The 12,434-nt window shown below is 36.2% G+C and overlaps 1 protein-coding gene across 1 annotated transcript in view; it reads right to left on the bottom strand.

Annotated features, from left to right (window-relative positions):
• abca1b (ATP-binding cassette, sub-family A (ABC1), member 1B) overlaps positions 1-10,847 on the bottom strand; it is a 31,755-nt gene extending 20,908 nt beyond the window's left edge. The window contains exons 1-7 of the mRNA XM_052574235.1: positions 10,690-10,847; positions 9,122-9,222; positions 8,011-8,104; positions 5,509-5,650; positions 5,279-5,397; positions 1,827-1,948; positions 1,118-1,309 (exon numbers count right to left, since the gene is read on the bottom strand). Coding sequence (XP_052430195.1) covers positions 1,118-1,309; positions 1,827-1,948; positions 5,279-5,397; positions 5,509-5,650; positions 8,011-8,104; positions 9,122-9,187 — 735 coding nt within the window. The 5' untranslated portion in view covers positions 9,188-9,222; positions 10,690-10,847. The remainder of the gene's footprint in view (positions 1-1,117; positions 1,310-1,826; positions 1,949-5,278; positions 5,398-5,508; positions 5,651-8,010; positions 8,105-9,121; positions 9,223-10,689) is intronic.
• Positions 10,848-12,434: the final 1,587 nt, after the last annotated feature.

Genomic DNA, 12,434 nt, shown 5'->3' on the forward strand with positions numbered 1-12,434 from the left:
AGTCAAACGGACATCTTCGTATCTCTTTTAAACGCTCATAGGGAGAAGCAGAAGAGAGGAACTGAAGCTGTTGTAACTACCAGCTGTGCCTTCAGGATATATATGAAGGTAGGTGTGTAGGGCAACGTGCAGCGACATGCGTCCTCCCACGCTCGTCATAACCAGCTCATTCGTGCTTTCTTTTTTCCTCTTTCCCTTTAAGCTGGTTGTTGAGTTTTTTGTGTCTCAGCACATTGCATGCCAATGATAAAGTCACCTGGTTTTGTTTTTAACAACTCAGCAACAGCAGCGGAGGACTCTATTGCACTTCTTTAGGTGATAAGATGATGACCTCTGTCACCCTCAAACACAAGGTGGGGGAATTTATTAAGTAACAGTTTAATTAACACCTTTTCCTGACAACAAAGCCACCCCATCTGGACTCGTCTAGGGCTCTAGACTTGCCATTTACGTTTGTCTACAGTAAAACCGCTTGTGTCCTCTGCAACAAAAAACTAATTATGTATAATCTGGACACTCTTATGAAATGAACAAAGTTATCTGAAGATGCTAAATGGTAGAATGTAAAAATCTGAATCGCATGTAGAAAATTAAGTGTCTTTTAGGACCATTAGGATTTTTTGTGCACTGGAAAATTATTTTCTTGACTATTAAACATAAAAGTTTATAATCTTTTATATTTTTTTTTTTTTTGTGCCTTTTTTAAATTACTCTCTTTTTTAAATTGCTCTCAATTATGATTCTCATTAAAAATATTTAATATCTTAGTTAAACGTTATTATTTGACCCTTAAAAATGACCATTTAAAATATATAGAAAAATAAATTTATTATTTAAATGCATAATACTAATAATAATAATAATAATAAATACCCCCCCCCCCAAAAAAAAGACATTTTATTACTATTATTCATGTTTTAATTATTTATTTATTTTTTTGGGTGGAATTTATGACATTGACATATATATATATATATATTTCTTTTTTACATTATGATAATTTTAATACATGGTAATTTTATTTAATGTTACATATTTTATGGTAATAGCAATTTATTTATTATTAAAAACATTTATGAAATCTGTTCATTTTGATTCACTGTACGATGTTTCTTACCTTAATAGGTTTGAGGAAATCCAAGTTGGACTTGAAGTGTCCCTCGGCCTGGTCTAGCCAGCTTTTGGGAGCGCTGCAGATGAGCTCCTGGGTGAATCTCGCCACCCTTTCGTCTGGAATGCTCACAAAATCCTCAAGTGTGGTGGTGCTGCACATGTCTCTCAGATGGACGCCAAAACCTTTGATCAGCACCTGAAACATGAGGAGCATCGGTGATAAGCAGTAGGAGTGAGAGCAGACAAAAGGTGTTTATGTGATCTGTGAGGGGTTTTGGAGATAGAAGGGGACAGAGCTTTTCATATGACCCATGAGTTTGTTATCAGGGCAGGGGAATCATAAGGCACTTAGACTAGATGCCTTGAATGAGAGGCTACATTAGGGTAAAACTAGGCTGTCTATGGTCATTTATGAGGACTTTAGATTATGTAATGTCCCGAGGGCATGTCACATGGCTAACAGCTATTGATTTACAAACAATAATCAAGTTGCATGCTGGTTGCCTCTCTTTAACGGATTCCTAGGGTCAATTTAGCAGCATGTGTGGGGTAAACTATCAAAAAGGACCTAAAAACTATGACCATGCCTTCCAAACTGTATGCAGTGTAGTTACAGTAGAGCAAGTGTGAGGTTTGGGTCTTTGGGCATGGAAGAAGTACTTAATTAGTCATGGCCACCATTTATTCTGAAAATAATGCTTTCAAATTCTCACCTTTTCAAGATTTACATCAGCTTCCAGAATATTCTGCACCTGATTATGGGAAAAGGAGGCGTTTTGTTGGAGGAACATGGAAAGGGTTTCATTTTCACCCAGGAAGTCCTTTAGCTTGAAACCTAAGGACAAACATACCACTTTAGTGTGTGCGTGTTAAGCAATGTTTCACAAAACCACCATACAATGGCTGTAGTTATCGGTTTTCAGCAATTTGACCAGACTTTTAATTTCAGAAGACCCGCCCCCCACATTTTAGGATTACTGTTTTTGGAAACACACCCCATTTACTATTAGTTCAGATTTAAATTGCATTCGTACAAAACCTCAAACTTTTAATCAGAGTACATGCTCTCACATGCTGGAATTTAGAGCTGTTCATTCAGGTGAAGAGCCTTTGAGAGTGTTAACTACACACTCGTGTGCTCTCCTTAAATTTCGTTCCCCTTTCAAGGTTCAGGTTCATGTCTGAGCAGGCCGGCAGGTACGGTTGACCTGGGCGTGGAAAGAAGTGATGACGGATTCATCGCGTGATTCCACAAACAACGTACAGGGAGTCTAGTTTCCTAAATGTTCTGGAGTTTAAAACAGAGGCTGCAGTAGCCCACACAAATCCAGGAAAAATTGTACAGACTTGTGTGAGAAATCCTTCCTTAAATCTGTTGCATCACACTATCATTCAAATGTTTGATGCTAATAATGCAATTCCTTAACCATATGAATCTTAAAACGTGAAGTCGCTTTTTTACATTATCTGTTGAATATGACAACTCACAGTTGAAACAAAAATCCTTAAATGCAAAGATGGATCTGTTGAAAGTCAAAGATTGGTCAGACTAAACGTTTTTCAGATCCCTTTTTTTTTTGATGGAAATGTGTGTAAAAACTGGGATCAAGTCTGTAAATTTGAGGACGTCTCTCATGTTGCTTGATAGAAGAAACCCCATCTCCAATCCATACGTCTAAAGTTATACCTGATGTGAATGGAAAAGTGTAGCCATTCACACCTAGCTGACAACTACCCATGATAACCCTCACCCGGAGCAGCCCAACTGTCTCCATGTCTTCCATCTGTGCTGTTCAGGGAAACAAAGGCTGGAAGTGTGTTTGTTGCTAGGGAGGGCCGGAGCCCCAGGAGGTGGCAGATTCCTGAACTATTCAATCGCTTCCCCACAAATTATTCTTTTGAAAAGAGGGTAAAGGGAGAGAAATAGGGGAGTAAACTAGGGTCTGAAAAGACATGTGCAGGGACATCTGTAAAGTCATGGCCAATTACATCTGTTAGGCATTTTTAGGTAGTACAGGCATATGCAAGCATAAAATGAGAGGGTCTAAAGAGTCTAAATGAGCCGTGGTGAAAAAAACAAACATAATCCAGTTCTCAGACAGTTTAAACTGTTGTCTTGAAATTCACTCCGACATTCAAAAGTTTGGGGTTGGTAAGATTGTTATTTTTTATTTTTTAAATGTATTTGAAAGTTTCTTATGCTCACAGGACTGTATTTATTTTATAAAATAAGTAAAAACACAAAAATTGTGAAACAGTATTATTATTTAAAATGGCTTTTTATTTTTATATATTTTTTAAATGTAATTTATTCCTGTGAAGACAAATAGCGCTGAATGTTCAGCATCATTACTCCAGTCTGCAATGTGACACGCTCCTTCAGAAATCATTCTGATACGCTGATTTCATTAAGAAATCTTATTATCATCAGTGTTTAAAACAGTTGTTCTGGAAACTGATTCTTCAATGAATAGAAAGTTCAAAAGTCAAAAGAACAGCATTTATTTCGAACGGAAATCTCTTGTAACGTTATAAGTGTATTTACTGTCACTTTAGACCATTTTAAAGCATCCTTACTGAATAAAAGTATTAATTTCTTGTAAACAAAATCATCTTACTGACCCCAAACTTTTGAACAGTAGTGTACCTTTATGTTTCTGTTTTCCAGAAACTGCACAAACCATCTAAGTCGTAGTGATCAGGACAGCTATGTCAATATACAAGTCATTTGCTCAACTCAACCCTCAATAACCAAACAGAACCATTACAATTTTCTTTGTCCATTACAACAATTAGCATCATATTCTGGGCATGATGTTTTTCATAAATGTTGTAATTTATTATTATTATTATTATTATTATAGGCTAATGTAAAGCAGCTATTTAAAGCTCTTTGTGAATTCAGCATCACAGCTAATCATAGCAAAAGATCTAGGTGCGAATGGGTTCAAGCGATAAATATAACCTAAACCCAGAGAACTCAACCCTTTTATCTCTGTTGCCATTAGTTGTAATCAAAAGAGGAGAATAAAGACAAAAATGTATGAGATCTCAGCATGCGGATGCCACGACGAGCCCCACAGTGACTGGAAGGCGAGTTCAAAGCATTCCTATTGTTATACACGACAATGATGAAGCTTTAATTGAACAGGTGGACTGCCATGGCTCTTTTTCCTCGAGAATTTTCTGAACTCTATTCTGAAGGTGTATTACGGTTAACTGTGAATTTAGGTAAGTTTTGGACCATTTGATCCTGTTTTTGTCTGTCATCTATGAAAACAATGAAGTAATCTCCCCATTTCACTCTGTCACAGATCTAAAAATGTCATCATACTTCACTTTTTGTTAAAAACATTCTGTATATTTATACCACAGACATTCTGTGATGTTGTCTGTGCAACCTTTTCTCCATTAGGCAGAGAAATGCAATTAAAGCCCACTTAGCGTGAGAAGAGAAGTCTGTGAACGGGAAGAGACAATTCATGCTGTATACCCAGCACACACTAAGTGAATAGGGCAGGTAATGCTAAAGGAATGGATTCTGGGATGTTTGTGCATATTTACACCCACACAAGCCCTGAGAGTTACTTGTCATGGCTTGTATAAAAAGGCTTGATCCTTCATTCATCCACCCACTTCCTCCTCTCCCAGTGGAAAAATTGCACTGTCCCAACAAATCCTCAAAGACTGATGGGCATTAACCTTTCGTTATATACTTACAAGGATTAACTGATAATTAGAATAAGTCACTTTATGCTAGGAGATGTGTTCGCTATGGAACAGTACAATTGCTGAAAAGGGCAAAAAAACATAACATAGTTCAGCCAAAAATGACATGACATTTATGCCCTTTGTAACTGCAAACCCAACCAACTCTGGTGGAACATGAAAAGGTACAAGCTAAAATATACGTTTTCAAGTCATTTATAAAAAATTAAATAAAAAAAGGGCTCAAAGCATATTCAAACTTGATGAAAATATAAGTTATAATAGGATTTTAGAAGACTTGGAATACAGCACACAAGTCATATGGATTATTAATGATGTGTTTTGTCCTTTTTAGAGCTTTTTGTCACTTTATGCCTTCACTTTATGGAGAAGAGCAGCATTTGATGTTTGGAAACACATGAAGAACTGTTTTCATTCCAGGCAATTCTGTACTCACCAGCTGTGTTGTTTTGCATGACTTTAACTGCTCTGATAAGCTCCTTGAATCCGTCTAAGCTCTTGTCATTTTGACTATACAGTAAGATCTTCTTGGCATCAGAAAACAGGCGTGAGATTCTGAAAAAGAAATGGGAATTACTACCAAACTGCATGCATGGTCTTGTATTACACGTAATTGGCCACATTATAGTGCCATTTTGAAACCTTCAGCTGTAGGCAACAACTTACATGGAATCGTTGAAATTTCCAACGACTCCTGGAGACTCCCCGGGGGTTGGGTGTCGGAAGCAGGGATTGTTGGCATTGCAGACGATGCCCTGGATCCAGGGCAGGGTGCCTGCTGAGGGCATGGCTTTGTTGGGAAAGTGACCTGCAACAAATAAAGGGAGACTAAATGAAATACCTCACTGAAGAGGAATGAAAAGAGAGTTTCCACATTAAGGCTTTCTTTGAGAGCAGAAAAAGAGAAAGTCTACACGATAAAACCAGCATAATCGAGACACTGGCATAGAGCAATGATATCTGAAAAAGTTTTAAAAAGCATTATTTCTCCCAGTAAAACCATAATCTATCTTGCCCCCCCCCCCACCCCCAGATAATGCATCTTTGACTTCAAAAGTACATTTACTTAATATATGACACATGATCCTGATAAAGGGAGTTCTAGATAGTGCAGATACATTATCAGATTGACATCTAACTGCATGGGCACGATGTTCCGGATGAGATTTTCATTATTTCTATATCCCAATGCTGTGGCCCATCCCCATATACAGTACAAATGATTGACGTGTACCCTTAGACTGCCTTATCTTCCCAAAGACCTAAAAAACATCAGCAAACATCTGACTGTCCATCCCTCGAGGATGCGTACCTTATGAGGGGACCTTATCAAGTGATTACCTAAGTTGTATATGCAACCTATGCCTCCCCAAAGACTCACTGTTATTTCTATAATGAGTCAAATATTCAGGTCTGCTATCAGTCAACCTTAAGACTGCCAGCTGCTGCACTGCTGAGCACAGCAAAGATAAGATAATGCTTCAAATGTGATGTAATCAATTCAGGGACTATTTGTTCAATTCCTCATATATTTATTTAATTTCAAATAATTTATAAGAGGATATCCCTCAAAATATCTATCAAGAACATAACTGGGTCATAATATCAAAAGAAAGAAAATCATATAATGAAAATGTTTTTAATGTACGGTAATCAAACACGAGTTCACGCTACAGTAATGTAAAAACATTACTTTTTCATAAATTTAATGAAAAAACGATTCTATATTTTTTTAAATTTTACAATGTAAAAAATGTGTGTATCATGGTAATGTTTGTCCTGCTCCTTTTAATTTTTGTTGAATTTAATTTAAAAAGATTTATTTTAATTTAATCATCATAAAAATATTTTTCAAAAATAAAATACAAAACAAACTTCAATATTTCGTTTCATGTAATAATTTCCTTATGATGCAAAAAACCAGCACTTTTAAGTTCCCTGTTAACACGACATTATATGGAAGAAAACATTTCACCTAAAAAAAAACTATAAATATATATCTTTTTTTTTATTCATCTACTTAATCATTAATCTTGTGTTTACAGCAGTAATACATTTTAAAAAATATCACACAACAAAAAAATCTACTATTTTGTGGAATATAATAATTCCCGTTAATTCCACATAATCCTGTATTTACAGCCTTAGGGCAACTTAATATTGCTGGTTTTGAAGACTTAAAATATATTATTACCTACATGATGGACATTGTTCTTTCTGTCCATTTAATCACTTCACAAAGAGAAGTTGCAACATGCAAGTACTCGCATATGACAAATCTATTTGTCCATCAGCACACTCCAGACTCTGGGAGAAGTGAAATTATACACAGGACCTTCTATTTCCTCTATAAACCAAAGTGGTAGCACACAGACACATTTGTACGTCAACAGGATCTTGTGACAAAGGTTCACCATTCCATAAAGAAGAACAGAAAGTTCACAATCTCACAAAATCGGATCTGTTTTGTAGTATGTCTTTTCAAATGAACACTAGTCAAGACTTGTGTTTTGAATTCCTGGCTAGTTTACAGCTCGGCATGAGTAGCATTACTCAGGACATGGTGACATAAAATGTATCTATTAGAAAGCCAATCAAGCACAATAAAAACTATAAAAACAAGAAATAATGATAAACTGATAAACGCATTTATAAGCTGAATCAGATAAACATGAATCAGATGACTAGCTAATATTAAAATATAGACCATTTTGTGTTTTTTTGTGCTCAGAAATGGTGGTCACTTTGTCTATATGGCACTATTTAAACCCTGACATGCTCCTGATAGCATCATCTTTATACACATCCAGTGTGACTAAGAGAACACCAATTACTCCAGTTATCATTATGAACTCATAGACACCCTGCCAGTTTGACACATCTGATAATGATAGATCATAAAACGCCATGGAACGAAACGAAACGTGCGTTTTTGCACAATGCGCACCATGTCTTTAGGTTTTGCAACGTAATTAATATGCACAAGTTACATTCCAAAAGTTATTTTGCATCAACACGTGGCAGCCATTTAGTTTTTCAATGTAATGTCAGGAAATTAATGCTACCAAACAGGATAAATGATGCATTGTGTAGACACATCACAACACCGCTACTTCTAAAATGTGATTTCTCTCTTTTAACAGGTACAAAACCGAGGAGTATACTTACATTCGTGTTGCTCATAAGGCGGGTAGTTCAACCTCACAGCAATCAGGATGAAGAAAATAAAGAGAGGCCACACAATCTCCGTCAGCAGTTGGAGCTGAACAAGTTAAACACAAGAGGACAAAAACAGTCAGCGTTTTCTGCAAAGTGCAGACACTAGAGACCATCTTTGGCCCCAGTGAAACATGACTAATAGAGTTATCAGGAAAAAGCTAATGTCTAAGGTAAGGGCTTCTGGTGTGTAATGTCATCAAGGGCAGGTTTTTATTAACAACATTTATTATTAATATATGACAGGGGATCGATCAGACATAACAGATATAGAACAACCTCAGAGAGGAACATCCACTGGGAACATGGCATGTCTACACAGATCCAACGGGGAATGAAGCCCACCTGACCACTCATTCTATAGTCATTCTTTAGCACTTTTATGGGTAATGCTTATTTACTTTAATGCATACAAATTTAAATGCATCAGTATTGTACTGTTTCAAGCCATTTAACAATATAAAATTAAATCATGCGCACCATGTCTTTAGGTTTTGCAACGTAATTAATATGCAATGTTTTGAATTGTTTGTATTATGGAACAAGACATTTGGGAAGAACCTTGTAAATATACACGTTACAGTACCACGCTATACATCAAATTACCATAGTATGGTACAACCACAGTGCTTTTTTAATGGTTTAAAGAGTAATATACCCTATTTTGAGGTGATGGAGATTTGAATTCTATGTCTGTCTGTATTTGCATCCCTTTTACCTCTAGAAGAGCAACACAAATACTGTTTGCGTAAGCAGTGAACTGAGAATCATAGTATAAAAGCATTCTGTATTGAAATTATATAAAAATGTCTTACTTAATATGTGGATTGTTATAGACTGTAAACAGCTCAAGATTCTATAATTATATTATAAGGAATGAAGAGCTGTCATAACAATAACAAATTTTACATAATGTTGGGAAAAAAATTATATTTGTATTTTAATTAATGTTATTCTTTTTTATGATGGCATATTAAAAACAATTAAAAAAATCTGAAGAAAAAAAATAGATCATATATATATATATATATATATATTTATATACTGAATCTGTGGTGCTTACCGTTTGTCTCCTTCTGTAGGTGAAGTTCTTCCACAACAGCAGACCCAGCTGAGTGGAGATAGACATCTTCACTCGGGTCCCTCTTCACTCTCAGCTCTCAACTGCAATGACACAACGGAGATGTACGGAGCGAAAAAAACCAACAGAGCAGCTCAAAAGTCCAGAACAAAGTGCAGCCCTCCTATCTGACTCTCTGCTGCTCGCTCACGTCTTCCCTTTTCATCTCTCCTCTCCTGCCCCATTTTAGGGAAGGCCAATCCCCAGAATTCCTGAAAGTGATGGACTTTATAGTGTCAGAGAATAATCAAGCAAGTTATTTCACAGGCCATTAGGGTCTCTGGGGTAGGTAGCTTCCCTCTTAATGGTCACGTTTGATCAAAGAGCTTCATTTAAAATGCACAGATTTGCTGGAAGTCAGGGAGAGAATCATAGTGCCCTTGCTCTATGCTAACAAAGCTATTCAAATGCGAAAAGGGTCCAGGCATTCTTGAGTGATCTTCATCTAACGCATACATTGTTCTCACTGTCTGATCCTTTCAGTGATTTAATCAGGTAAACTAAAACGGAAATGATCAGGTTTGTGATGAGCTTGGATGGAAACATAACCTATGCCTGTAAAGCCTGACATAAGAATTAATAGGATTTTTTTGTTGTTGTTTATTGAACCTTTAGACAAAATATTACAAAAAGTAAAGTAAAATAAGGAAAATGTTTATATACATTCATCTGGTCATCAACTATTCCAGGTGTTCCCCATTATGTTCGGCTGAAATGCTTGAGGCTGCATTTCATTCTGAGAATTCAGACAGCTTTTCTTTCCCGACAACTTGCACATTATGTCTTCCACTATTACAGATGCAGGTGGTAAAAGCTTTCATATAGATAAGTGTAGAGGTAGTGTTTAAAACGTGAAAAATGAAAAAGAAAACATGTCTACTGTAGACGTTTTCTTTTTCATTTTTCACGTTTTAAACACTACCACTCATTTAGCTTGGTACAGTAGTTATGTTATGTCTAAAAAAAAAAAAAATTCAACCAAAAGTGGGAAAACATCTAATTTTTTTCTTTTACTCCAGGTTGTGGATTTGTCATCACTTTGATTTTCCTTGTTACTTTAAGGAATGTAAACTTAGGGCTACCTTTGTCTGTCTTGTTCATTGTTCTGTTGCCTATCTCTTACAGCACTTTTCGTCTTTTTTATCTGCTGATCAAGAACCACACGTTGCCACCTTTTGATATTCTAGTGTTATTTTTACTTTAAAAAAAAAAAAAAAAACGTCAGGTTTTGTTTCAACAGCTGTTCTTAAGTTAAATAAAAACTACGTGTCGCACAATTTTATGTTAAGTGTTACGTCAAAGAAAAAAACAGCAACTAAATTAACTTTCATTCAACGATTTCCTTTGACAACGTCTACTCTCTCGTCATAAACACAAAAATATTGTCATGGTATTTGTATTGTTTTCCATAATACGCTACCTGAAACATTTGCGTTTGCCGTTCATTTTCTCCAAAACATTAAAAACATACATAACGATGTCAAAGAAGACGAAGCATAAGTATATCTTACCAGACAGCGGATGGACATTCACTGTAATCCAAATAAATCGGATGTATAGTCGTCCTTGTGGACTGACGCCGGTGTTGGTCGGTGGTTCTCGTGTGGAGGAGCATCTGAAGGTTTTGAAGTGGTTTTATAGCGCATCCGCTCTGGGCGCCGGGGTTACTGTCGGTCATCCAGTGAGCTGCTCATTTAACTGCGTCTGGATCAACACGTGGAGCCCAAAACAGCTCTTAAACGGCATAACTACAAACATCTGCTGACAAACGAGTACCATGAAAACAACACTACTGGTGCTTGGGAAAATATGACTTTTTTTTTTTGCTTTTTAATGGCCATAAATGAAAGAATCTTATTATAAAAGAGTTATTACATATATGATGAAAAAGTATTTTTATGCAGTCTGGGGTCTTAAAAGCAAGCAATCTGGCATATTACAACACTTGGCACAATCCCTTTCCCTTTTCACAACATTGGGATCTATTTCTTTGTATACAGTTGATGAGATGAAATACTCAACCGTAATTAAAGTCTTTGAATGCAAAAAGGACAGCAATTTGCTAAGAAAATATTAAATACAGCCTACACACACACACACACACACACACACACACACACACACACACACACATATATATATATATATATATATAAACATAAGAACTGAGACATTGCCTTAGAACATAAAATGTTATTATTTAACATTTAGCCTCTAATAGCCAGTGAAATTTCACAGTGGTTGAAGAATGGTAAATAAGGTTTATATTACCATTTAGTTTGGATTTATCCAAGTTTAATCATCTGCATTGATGGGAAATGATCCATGAATGTGAAGATGAAGTGCTAAGTGAAAGACCATTTATGGGAACTGTGTCAAAGGTCATCTTCAGCTCGACAGACTCAATGTCCCGTCATTAGGAACTGTATTTGGTGTATCTGCAAGATGGCTTGTGATGGCCAGGTAGGCTGTATTGTTTTTGATGTTTTTTCTTGGTGAATGTAGGCGGAGACTTCAAACTGGTCCAGAATAAGATGTTTCAAGCTATGCACTGCCACTTATTATTATTGTGTTCTTAATCCTTTGATCCTGATCAGGGAACTATTTTCCATAAACCATCTGAGTAAACACAGGTACAAACTGAATTACAATCGTGTGACATGGCAAATGCCAACATTTACTTTCTCTGTGTGTGTTGTTTGTCAGTGATGTTGCAATATAGATGTAACTGGCATAGTGAAATTCTGTAAAATCCTGGACCTAGAGTCAAACCAAATCCGGTATTCAGGCATTGTGAGAAACGCAAACAGTGAGTCATCTTAATTTTCAGAAATGCTGCAGAGCTCAGTATCTAAATTTACCTTGTTTAATGTTCCAGTGCTATCTTCATTTATAGGGGCAGTAACGGTATTTCATAATACTAACTGAACAAAACAGACAATTTAATTCCCATACAATTTATACATGACAATCCTAAAATGATTTCTTAGTACGCAGTGCGATCAAGAAGACAATAGGAAGGTTTGAAAACAGCTCCAGTCAAACAGCCAGTGACCTTAAGTAACCTGACTATGATCTAACTTTCTGGAGGAAGGGTCAGCTGATATTACCACTTCATGTAGTGCTTTTATCTGTTGGCACATACAATCCACTGCTGTCAGTTACTCTGCTAACAGGAATCATCATGAAATATTTCTGACATTTTTAGTGGAGGAGGGTGATGAAATAATGGAAAACATCTGTATAAAACCCTGGG

This window comes from Carassius gibelio, chromosome B14 (genome assembly GCF_023724105.1).
Source record: "Carassius gibelio isolate Cgi1373 ecotype wild population from Czech Republic chromosome B14, carGib1.2-hapl.c, whole genome shotgun sequence".
NCBI lineage: Eukaryota > Metazoa > Chordata > Actinopteri > Cypriniformes > Cyprinidae > Carassius > Carassius gibelio.